General features: G+C 44.9%; 1 protein-coding gene across 1 annotated transcript; it reads right to left on the reverse strand.

Moving 5' to 3' along the window:
* Positions 1 to 924: 924 nt before the first annotated feature.
* LOC118285493 lies at positions 925 to 6,942 on the reverse strand. The gene is made up of 4 exons (XM_047334994.1): positions 6,607 to 6,942; positions 2,312 to 3,206; positions 2,204 to 2,211; positions 925 to 1,764 (listed from the first exon to the last, which is right to left on the reverse strand). The coding sequence occupies exons 1-4, from the start codon at positions 6,623 to 6,625 to the stop codon at positions 1,064 to 1,066; spliced, it is 1,623 nt and encodes a 540-aa protein (XP_047190950.1). The 5' UTR covers positions 6,626 to 6,942; the 3' UTR covers positions 925 to 1,063.
* Positions 6,943 to 12,906: the final 5,964 nt, after the last annotated feature.

Here is a 12,906-nt window from a genome sequence, read left to right on the forward strand (position 1 = left end):
GGATGAGGCTATTTACTGAAACACACACACACACACACACACACACACACACACACACACACACGCACACACACACACACACACACACACACACACACACACACACACACACGGTGTCAGCAGCGTCTGTTCTGACCTGAGTGGCCTGCAGGAGGCGCCACGGTCTGGTGGAGGAGACCTGATCATTCACTCAGTGACTTAATCAATGAAACTGGAAATAATGTGTGAAAACTCGTCATCGGAGGGAATGTTGTTGGAGAATTGACTGTTGAATGTGATGATGATCATAATCATAATAAACAGCAGGTTTTAGGCGAGGTCATCGTTTCCTGTCTCTACATGACGGACGGACAGTGAATGGGTTATGATCAATAGTGTCAGTGAAATATATGAGACAGTTTTATTTAACAGCAGTGAGACATGATTCAATAATACTCAACTTTATTGGTCGTCAGGTTTTACAACAGTCAAACATGTTTACGGGATCAGTTACACAGGAAGAGTGAAATATAATAATCGTTTAATTATCCATTAGAGATTGAACACACAAACCACACCAAAGATATTCACTTCACTGTCACAGAGGAGCAAAGAGTCAAGAACATATTCACATTCTTGACTCTTTTCACAGAAATTACTAATTATCAAAATAGTTGGCGATTAATTTAGTGGTCGATTACTAATGAATGAATCGATTAACTGTTTATCCCTGACCCTTAAACTTGAAGTTAAACCTGATTTTAAACCTTCAGACCTCAGACCTCAGACCTCAGACCTCTGGTCTCAGACCTCAGACCTCTTGTCTCAGACCTCAGACCTCAGACCTCTGGTCTCAGACCTCAGACCTCTGGTCTCAGACCTCAGACCTCAGACCTCTGGTCTCAGACCTCAGACCTCAGACCTCTGGTCTCAGGTCTCAGACCTCAGGTCTCTGGTCTCAGACCTCAGGTCTCTGGTCTCAGGTCTCAGACCTCTGGTCTCAGACCTCAGACCTCAGACCTCTGGTCTCAGGTCTCAGACCTCAGGTCTCTGGTCTCAGACCTCTGGTCTCAGACCTCTGGTCTCACTCCAGGTGCGTCTCAAACCACCGTAAAACGTAACCGATGGCGTTAAACAACCAACTGAAACTGAAGATATTCCTGAAAAGGACCAAGAGACTCAGTGATTGAGACGTGTTGATGTAGAACTTCTGCCCCCCCTCAGAGACGTCGTCCACCGTCTGAAGCAGCTCTTCCACCTGACACCTGTTTTCCTTCTTCTCTTTGTTTTTGAACACGTGGAACCGGCCGCTGCTCTTGCGGAGCAGCTGCTGCAGGTTCTGGTCCTCGCTGATGAACTGATCCATGTCCTCGTCTCCCAGTCGGTCTCCGTAGGTAAACAGCATCACGGTGTGTCTGGAGACGTCAGGACCCAGCATCCTCTGCAGCGCCTCCAGCCCGCCACGCTCCTGCTCCGACAGCCTACCCAGCTGGAGGGTGAGCAGGAAGGCATGCGGCCCCGGAGCGCTCAGCCTCAGAGCCTCTTCCAGCTGAGTTTTCACCTCGGCCTCCGTCAGCCGAGTGCTGAAGAGTCCGGGGGTGTCGACCACCGTCACCCTGCGACCCACAACCAACCCGTCCCTCTTCTCGCTGCTCAGGGTCAGAGGTACGGAGGTCAACCGACATTTAAACTCGTCCTTTCCCAGGATGGTGTTTCCTGCGGAGCTCTTCCCCACTCTCTCCTGACCCACCAGCAGCACCCGCAGGTCAGCGCCAGGTTGTGGCCCTGAAAACAACACAGGCCGTCAGAGCGTTGGACCGTGAGAGAGACGCCCTCCCACCACCAGGGGTCAGTGCACATGAGATCAATCAGTGGGCATCAAGACAAATATTCTAACATTTCTCTCTGATGTTACATTAAACGTATTCAATGATGGTCTAGATACAGATTTTCATTTATGTTTTTATTCATTATAATGTGACAGATCATGTGACAGAACATGTTATGGAACATATGGAACGTGACAGATCATGGGTTAGAAAGAAAACACCTGATAAACTTGTTTCATTAATTATACAGGATTAAATATGATACCTCTCAGCTTCACATGACAGAAGGTGTCTCATTGCGTATGTAGCCAGACACCAGGGGGTGGGGCTTAGGACCTATACTGCAGCCAGACAGCAGGGGGCGATCAGGATGATTTGGCTTCACTTTCGGTAACTCGACCATCTTTATTATACATAGGAACACAACCATGACACTGTTACAGGACGATTCCCTCTACCTTGATTCTGTGGATGAGCTGAGACAAATGAACATGCAGGATCACTGTATAACACAGGCGCCACTCTTCTTTACGGCCACAACAGAAGCCGCCAATGCACCCACTGCAGCTCCTGCTGCAGCTCCTACTTTAGCTCCTGCTACAGCTCCTACCCCCCCAAACATGCATCCAACACCTGCTCCAACACCTGCTCCAATGGATGTAACTCCGATGCCTTTCACAAAGTTCGAGATGAAGGAATTGTCTTCCTCAGCTCGTGTTCGGACTTCTTTTTGGTCCATATCTGGATGTGCTTTCTTCAGACGTTCTGTCTCTTTTATGATGGCTCGCTCAGCTGCTGCAAACATTTCATTGGTGTAAAAACTTCCTCCATTTCTCTTCAACATGACATTGATCTTCCTCACCAGGTCACTGACTTGAGTGATGGTCTTGTCTCGGTTGTCAAACACGTGGTATCCTCCATCACACTGCCCGATGAAGTTATAGAGAGGATTATTCTCTCTGATGAACTCTTCAATGGAGACGTCGTCCTCCCTCAGCAGATCTCCATGGGTGAACAGTACCATCGTGTACTTTCTGGCCTCTTCTCCAAACATCGTCTGAAGAATCTTCACTGTTTCCTCTTCTTGTTTTGTGAATCTTTGCAGTTGGAGGACGACCAGGAACACATGAGGACCAGGAGAAGCGAATGAGATGCATTTAGCGATCTTCTTCTTCACCACCTCTTCATTTTCTCTGGTGTCAAACAGACCTGGAGTATCAACAACAGCCAGTGTGTGGCCAACAATCACTGCTGTTTGTTTTTTACACTCGGACGTCACTGAGGAGGATGATGGCTTAGATATAAAGACTTTTCCTCCCAGGATGGTGTTTCCTACTGCACTCTTCCCAACTCCAGTTTTCCCAACCAGTGCTATCCTGAGTTCTTCTCCCTCTGCCTCTGTTGGAGAATGTTACAGACATTACTGATGTTGGATCTGTAAATTCAAATTTAGTCTTATTCTCGTGATAAAACATAAAAAAATTGATTTCATAAGAAACAAGAACAATGACATGTGTTTTACATTAAAAAACTGCTGGTAGCCTATGGCTTAGTGGGTTACGCCACTGACTTTTGCACAGAAGGTTCGATTCCTGGTCAGGGCATGGCTAGAATCCAGTGTGGACCCTCAACTCTGCCTGCCTACTCTGATACGAGTCAAAAAGTTGCTTTGGACAAAAGCATCAGCGAAAACAACAACAACAACAACAAAAACAACATGTTCACATATTTGGAGCTCTGGCTGAGGCTTTTACTTCGTTGTTAAAATGTGGCAGAAAAGCGAAAGAAGGGAAGAAGATGTAGTGATTATTTGTTTTAAAAATTAAAATATATTGTTTGTTTTGATAAGTTCGAAAGAAGTTGTTGTCTAATGTTAAATGTATCGTACAACGAACCCGAACCACAACCATAACCGTAACCGTAACCAAATTAAACTGCGAACTCCACCGCATCAGTACACAGTTGAAGACCGAGTGACGGGTCATCGCTTTGTCACCGGTGGTAACGCCGGCGCCACATGACATCACTCACCAAACAATGTCATCCACTCACACTCAGTTTGTGGACAGTTGGCCTCAGCAGCTGAGTGGTAGGTTGTGGTGTGATGAAGGATGGATTGAAAAGTTCCTGAAGCCAAAAGACGACGACCTTACTATTTCACCTAAAAATGTGAAGCGTATGCGTAGACACAATCTGAACTTCATTAAATATGGTTCCGATGTGTGGCTTGATGCTCTGAAACGAGGCGTAGAATAGAGAAGATCAGAAAAAATAATTTGGGATCTTTCTTTTATGGGCCCTGTCCCTGTTGCAAGTATGAATAGGTGCTTGAAGTAGAAAAGGTTGAGAACCCCTGATCTATATGACTGTAAATGGACCATAATGTACAAAATGAACATCATGTATTGAAGAAGACTTGAATCATGAACTCCTCAGGAAAATGTTTCCTGACGTTATGAATCAAGTGAGAAGTAGAGTCACTTTCTCATAGAGGTGCCCTCTGCTGGTCAGTATAGAGAAAACAGGCTTCCCTCACAGAGTCTATGTCACTTTCTACAAACAGTCTGTAGTTTTATTTACAGTCATATTTATATTTAGACGCAGCCCGTGACCTGAGAACAGCAGGAGGCTCTGACAAACGTTCAGTAGCTACAGTCTCAGACTGACGCCAACGTGGAAGCATTTCAAACTCAACTCCCTCTGAAGAACTTCATCATGGTCAGTGCCTTCAAATACAAGTGCTGCAATAATCTGCGTCCACACTGGCACACCTGAAACACACCTGACCACTCAGGTGTAGACAGGAAGCAGCTGGTTGCTTAGTAACAGAACATCCTGTGAAGGAGGAACAGTGATGGTGAGAAGTCAGAGCAGAAGTGTTACTGACAGGAAGTGTTACTGACAGGAAGTGTTACTGACAGGAAGTGTTACCTACAGGAAGTGTTAGCGACAGGAAGTGTTAGCGACAGGAAGTGTTAGCGATAGGAAGTGTTACTGACAGGAAGTTTTAGCGACAGGAAGTGTTACCGGCAGGGGCGGAATTTTGATTGGGGGGGGGGGGGGGGTGGGGGCACAGTTTGAGTACTAGGGCTTTAGTTTTTCAGATACCCCTACCCGAGGTAGAACAAAACACAACCATCATTTTGATACATTCCCCTTCATGAAATGGATGGTTGTAACAAAAGTATTTTACAAAAAAAATGGTGGATTGTGTATTGAGTTTTTTGCCAAATGTTTCCAACATTCATAAATCTTATTTTGTTCAAGCTAAAAGAGGATTTTGAGACACTATAGTAGGTGGACAGAAGACCTTTCAGGGGGGTTAGATCCATAGATCTGGTGAAATTTGACAGCCATTAAGGATGCTAGATCTATGAAGGACTATATATAGACATGTTAAATATGAAAATGTTCTTAATTTTTTTGAAGAACACAAAACATATGTATGATGGTGAAATAATCTGTTCATAATCTTGTACAAATTGTTACTATTTCCTCAAAATTCCTGCCAGTATGAAGAGGCTACTGTCCACTGCTGGAAACACCTTCTTACTAATCCTGCTAATAATTCAAGAAATCATTCTTCTGTCAATCAATTCTTCTATCAGTCAGTCATCTCTGGAGAACTGTTCCGATGGTTCTGAACTGAACTTTGATGAAGCAGGTGAACAGCTCTCAGTGTCAGTTCTCAACGGTTTCTTGAATTTTTGATTAATATATCATTAATTTATTATTAGTAAATACTATTAGCAATATATAATAATAATATATTATAAGAATAAAGTATTAATGATATATTAATTATACATAATTCAAGAAACCTTTGAGAACTGACAGTTCAGGGCTGAGCTATAATTTGGACCCAAAATGCAGATGACCAGACTCCATGAGATTTTTAACAGATTTAAAAGTCGTTCAAGCAGTAGAGGGTGAAGATGGAGGGCGGCCACGTTGAGCAGGGAGGTAGAGGAGCAGGAGCGAGGCAGCGGGAGTTCGGCAATGGTTTAGTGACTGAGTTCCAGGACACATACCTGCCACTGCCTGCCTCAGAAACTGAGCAGAACGATCTGAGAAAACAAAATCAGCTTCGGGAAAATCCCTGAACAAGATCTGAACAAAGTCAGAGAAGAAAGTGTCCGAGTGTTGAACCACGGTGGAAACAAGACAATCTGACCATGAGTCACAGTTTTAATACAAAAAATCACATAACGATGAGCTCAGGAAGACCACGCCCACTGACACACACACACACACACACACACACACACACACACACACACACACACACAAAGTCTGTTGTTGTTGATAATGTTGTCCGCACTTGTTAACAATATTCTGTTGTCGCCACGACAGAACGCACTTGTGCTCTAAATCAATCAATAAATCAATAAATCAGTGAATCCATTCCTCTTGCCCTGGCTGTAACAACACTCACTGGCAGTTAGATCTTCAATCCTACAGATGGCGCTCTTGCTTTGAAAACCACCACATTCGGTCAGCTTTCTTGTTATTTCATCTTTTGTTATTCAAAATAGAAAATGAAAATGAAACCATTTTCAAAATGTTGCTCGTCCCATTTTGATCACGAGAAAGAAAAAAGGCTTGTTTTTCAATTTTCCAATTTTCAATTTTGTATTTTAAAAGGAAAATCAAATAACCATTAGTTTTTTGTTTTTTAATACCTGTTTCTGAAAAGAAAATACCATGACCAAAACATACACGGACCCTTTTCAACCATGCTGTAGATAAATCACAATATACAGAAATGAAACAACTGAACAAACTTCACGTTTCTCACCGAGCCGATGATACGCCATGTCTGTCTCCTGCAGTCAGAAGAGATTCTGTCTTTTCACTTTCGCTTCTCGTCTTTATCTCCGCCCCCTGTGGCCTGATGAGAGGCTGTGATTGGCTGATGGTTTGACAATGGCCGTCAGACCTTGACATGGGGTGCGGTCGAAATTTCCTTCCAACTTCTAATCCTATCTACCAGGGGCGTGGTTTCTGGTGGGGACACATGTCCCCCCTCACACACCTTTTACAGTCCAAAAACGAACGCTTTATTGAAAATGAACAGGAGAGCCTGCGGGCACTAGGACCATGTTCACTCGTGAACAACACTCACAGTCGGTTGCGTGTTTCGCCGTCCGCCAATCCCCACCGCCTCCGCCACAGTGATGCGCTGCGGTGCGGCCATGACGTCACGAGGACCCACGAGATCTCGCGAATTCACGTGTGATCGCGCGATATAACAGGGTGTAGTTTCTATAAAGAGAATCACAAACCAACAAGTTATTTCCATCATAAATGATTTGGTGATTTTGGACTTGAATGATCAGCATCTCCTCATCCATGGTGTCAACGGGGTGAACTGGTCGGTGAAAACCTCCGACCTGTTGACTTCAGGGCTGTCTCCGCCCATTATGAGGTTTTCAAGGTGGAGCGCAGGGGAATATGATTCGCCGTGAGCACGGTGTATTTTATTTTGACAGTTAAAGTATGTTTTATTTTTGTTTCTGTGCTCGACTTCCTGTCCCGCACGACCTGTTTTGCGCTGAATCGCAGCCGTTCCGCATCCAGTGGAAATCCAGGGTCAGTCTCGCCTCCGACTGGCTCAACACGGACTGATGATATCTGAGGATTTGACAAGACTTCAGACGACACGACGACTCCAGGGGGATGATGTCATGTGATTGTTCCTCCTCCTTTTCTCTCCTCCTCTGGAGCTCATCACACACATTCCGACCGACTGAGCTGAACGTGTCCCCCCCCTGAGCTGAACGTGTCCCCCCACTGAGCTGAACGTGTCCCCCCCCTGAGCTGAACGTGTCCCCCCACTGAGCTGAACGTGTGTGTCCCCCCTGAGCTGAACGTGTCCCCCCACTGAGCTGAACGTGTCCCCCCCCTGAGCTGAACGTGTGTGTCCCCCCTGAGCTGAACGTGTCCCCCCACTGAGATGAACGTGCCCCCCCACTGAGCTGAACGTGTGTGTCCCCCCTGAGCTGAACGTGCCCCCCCACTGAGATGAACGTGTAAAAGAATGATAAAGTTTATGGGAAACAATTATCAAAGTGAAGAAAAGTGTTGAGAGTAAATATGTTTCATTACTGTCAATTTCTATCAAGCCTGACTAGAATGAGAGACAATTCCTGTACAAAAATAAAAATTAAATTGTAAATTTCGAATTACGATAGATGTTTTTCATTCCCTTTAAATGCCCAAAAACAAAACACACACACACACACACACACACACACACAAACAAACACACACTTACACACACACACACACACACAAACACACACACACACACACACACACACATACACACACACACACACACACACACAAACAAACACACACTTACACACACACACACACACACACAAACACACACACACACACACACACACACACACATACACACACACACACACACACACACACACACACACACACACAAACAAACACACACTTACACACACACACACACACAAACACACACACACACACACACACACACACACACACACACACATACACACACACACACACACACTCCAAATGAAGATCCAACATTACTGCTGAAATTGATTAGATCACATGTAACCAACCTGATGACAGATCAAGGAATAAGAGAGATTCCATTTTTAAAGCTGTTGATGACTGTATTGCACCACATTGGAATATGAGCCCAGCTCATTGATAAAAAGACCATTCCTAATCTTCACCTGTTGAATGACAGACCCAAGAACACTGCATACGATGGAGCAGAGAGGAGACGAGAGGCCGGAGACAGGAGCTCAAGGAGAATGCTGTCAAGGACAAGTGGTCGTGCGATTGGTTAGAAACAAATTTGGGAAATGAGGAGCACTGTGTAGAAAGACGGGATCAGTGCATTGTCTGTCCTAACTGTAATTCTTCTATTTGCATGTTGCATCGTACCGATTCTGAGGAGGAAGCGTCAGAGGACCATGGACAGACAGATGAGCATTATGGCCAACGTGATGGCGACTGGGCAGAGGGACAAGACTCAGTTTGCTCAAATGGTGATTGGACAACTGGACCTTTTTTCCTAGTCCGGGTTGTCTGGACGAGGAGGACGTTGTTGAAACAATACAACAAAGTGAAACATGAATATGAGCATTCCAGAGTCGAGGACTCGTTCTAATAATCACCATGAATCACATGGTACAATGTAAAGCAATCTGTCTGTCCATGTTACAAATGAGTAACATGGACAGACGTGGAAGATTGATCTTGGGAAAAGATACATGCTGACGTTGGTCAAGGAGAAGAGAACTCAGAGGCAGCTTCTCCAACACAACCTGACATTGGCTCTTCAGTGGAACGCCAGGAGTCTGAGGGCAAAGGGACGGGAGTTCGATTGCCAAACGACAGTGGACACAAACTCTGACCTCAGTCTGCACAACATCAGCTCATGAGGACCAAACTCTCGTTGGGTTTTCTTGTTGTTTGAACAAAGTTTTCAAAAGTCGACACACTTCTCCTTGACTTTAACCACAAGCTGCACAACAATGTGGATTTACAGCACTTTGGTCAAATGCTAACACACAGAACTGTTCAGCACACGTTCACGACACAACGGACTTCACACACTGATGAGTGCAAAGTCAAAAGTTTGGACTGATGAGCGCTGTTGTGTGGAATATATATATAAATACAATTTTAACATGACCGCGCTTATTATTCACACTCTTATTAACTCAGACAGGTTCAGTCCAGAATGGACGGTACGAGAGGCCATGTAAACGGCAAAACAATAAAATGGCTTACAGCCACGCAGTAGCTACATTTGAACACCAGGCTGTGCAATAAGCAATGACATGTTTAAAACAATAAGCTGTGCAGTTAGCTATGCACCAACACAATTACTTAGTTTAGGTCACACTGGTGCAACGGGAGAGGTCCAACAGGTACCTTAACATATGTGGCAGGGAAACACTACAATTCAAAAAAAGGCTAATCTAATCTAAAATGAAAGAAATATGCAGATTTCCATCACACTGCCACCAACCAATGAACATAGTGAACCTACAACTCCCAATTGATCAAGCTACAGTTCTTATGATTGCTCATTATCCACAAGTCCTATTGGACATTATCCACAAGTCCTATTGCTCATTATCCATAAGTCCTAGTACTCATTATCCACAAGTCCTAGTGCTCATTATCCACAAGTCCTATTGCACATTACCCACAAGTCCTATTGCAGATACCCACAAGTCATATTGCACATTACCCACAAGTCCTATTGCACATTACCCACAAGTCCTATTGCACATTATCCACAAGTCCTATTGCTCATTATCCACAAGTCCTATTGCACATTATCCACAAGTCCTATTGCTCTTTATCCACAAGTCCTATTGCTCATTATCCACAAGTCCTAGTGCTCATTATCCACAAGTCCTAGTGCTCATTATCCACAAGTCCTAGTGCTCATGCCCAAACTAAATCATTGCAAGAATAAAAACATTTTAAACAAAAAGGTCCGTTACTCTAAAATAACTCGATAGGGAAAAATCTGTGACAGTTGAAACATTGCACTTGAAGACAGTCCTGTACAAATAAACATGTTATAGACATATTAAGTTTCCCTCAGGGGAAAGCATTGTATTCCAATAAAAGTATTCAATATTTCATCCGTTTCATCCAGACCGGTGACCTGTTTGTCTGGTGACGCCTTATAAGAGAATAACAAAAGTACACTGAACATCAGCTACATTCATTTCATCTTAATAAATCAAAGTGCACGACTTACATTTATAATCCTCACTCAAGATGTGCTCCATGGCCATACAGAGACCAGCAGACAACTGGGGGCTACGGTGAAATAAAAAACTATTATTGGGCTGTACATTTTCACCAGACGTGAACTTCAGTTTGCCAAAGGATTAACATACTACCACCAAAAAACTGCTGACTCTGGGCTCTGAAGGAACAAATGCATATTATCTGACTAACGTTCTCTAAAGTTACACCATTTGATAATGTTTCTACTTGAACACAGAATCTACCACAAACAAATGTCATCTGTCAGTCACGCTGTGTCTACACCTCCACATCCTGCGAACCAGTAGAGAGACAGACAGAGAGAGACAGAGACAGACAAAGAGACAGACAGACAGACAGAGAGAGAGAGACAGACAGACAGACAGAGAGACAGACAGACAGAGACAGACAGACAGACAGACAGAGAGACAGACAGACAGAGAGACAGAGACAGACAGAGACAGAGAGAGACAGACAGACAGAGAGAGAGAGACAGACAGACAGAGAGACAGACAGAGACAGACAGACAGACAGAGAGACAGACAGAGACAGACAGACAGAGAGAGACAGAGAGACAGACAGACAGAGACAGACAGACAGAGAGAGAGAGCCAGACAGACAGACAGACAGAGACAGACAGACAGAGAGAGAGACAGACAGACAGATAGAGAGATAGACAGACAGAGAGAGAAAGACAGACAGAGAGACAGAGAGAGAGAGAGAGAGAGACAGAGAGAGAGAGACAGACAGACAGACAGACAGGGACAGACAGACAGACAGACAGACAGAGAGACAGAAAGACAGACAGAGAGAGAGAGACAGACAGACAGACAGACAGACAGACAGACAGACAGACAGACAGAGAGAGAGACAGACAGACAGACAGATAGAGAGATAGACAGACAGAGAGAGACAGACAGACAGAGAGAGAGAGAGAGAGAGACAGAGAGAGAGAGAGACAGACAGACAGACAGACAGACAGACAGAGACAGACAGACGGGGAGAGAGAGACAGACAGACAGACAGACAGACAGACAGACAGACAGAGAGAGAGACAGACAGACAGAGAGAGACAGACAGAGAGAGACAGAGAGAGAGAGACGGAGAGATTTTTTGACTTTGAAAACACAATGTTTATTAAGATTCACCAGAGAACATCACGGTCCTCTACAAATGAAATGAGAAAAAAAACCACACACAACAACAAAATAAGAGAAAAGCAGAATGAATCAGGTCATAAACACAGAGAGAGAGATGAGTTCTCCTCCGTCACTGAACACAGACGTGGTGAAACACCACTGATTCAAAAACTCTTGCATGTCGTTCATCAGAGAGGAACCTGAAGTCCACTCTCACTCTGACTCTCACCAGAGACACTACATGTGTGTCAGCTCGTGTCCAGACACATTTCATATCTTGTCTTTCTGTTTTTATAAATCGACGACTTGGCCTGACAGGCAGAGAGAGAGAGAGACAGAGAGACAGACAGAGAGACAGACACGTTTCCTATCTTGTCTTTCTGCTTTTATAAATCGACAACTTGGCCTGACCAACCACAAAATTCAGCAACTGCCACTGTGTAGCATCTTGTTTTCTGTAGCCAGCACCAAAAATAAAAGCAGTCTCCGTAAACATTTCCCCACAGTCGAAAAACACGGTTTTTAACATGTTAAAAAGAGGTTTGAGTCTGTGACAGTCCAGATAACAGTGAACGATGGTCTCCGTGTGTGGACAGAATGGACATGTGGAGGACACGGTGGGATTTATCTTGGACAGAAATAGATTCACCGCCAGAGCCCCGTGGAGGATCCTCCACTGCAGGTCTCCAGACCTCTGGTTTAGTGGAGGCTTGTACAAGAGTCTCCACACCGGCTTGCTGTCCCGTGGGAGTCTGTCCTTCCACACCATTTCCAGCAGGGAGGCCACTGCCTCCGTGTTCTGGAGACCAGGACCAGCAGCCTCCACGATCCCCCCAAGTTTCGTCACTCCAGCTCCCGTTAGCCTGTCGGTGAGTGTGGGTCTGCTGCCATCGTGGAGATCCAGCCGGGCCCCCCACACCAGAGGCTCCTCCAGGAGCCAGAACAGAGACGCTGCAGGTCCTAGTCTGGACCACTTAAAAAGTCTCCACGCTGTAAAAAGTCCTTGATAGAAGTGAGGCAGTTTACACAAAGGGACAAAACCACAGTCCACTAAGAACAATGAAGCATCGAGACCCAGACCTGCTACCCCCCTTAGAATGGTGCTGGCCACTGGCCTCCATACGACATCATCAGTCCCAAATAAAAACCTCTGTACGAACTGG

Source organism: Scophthalmus maximus, chromosome 10 (assembly GCF_022379125.1).
Source record: "Scophthalmus maximus strain ysfricsl-2021 chromosome 10, ASM2237912v1, whole genome shotgun sequence".
Classification (NCBI taxonomy): domain Eukaryota; kingdom Metazoa; phylum Chordata; class Actinopteri; order Pleuronectiformes; family Scophthalmidae; genus Scophthalmus; species Scophthalmus maximus.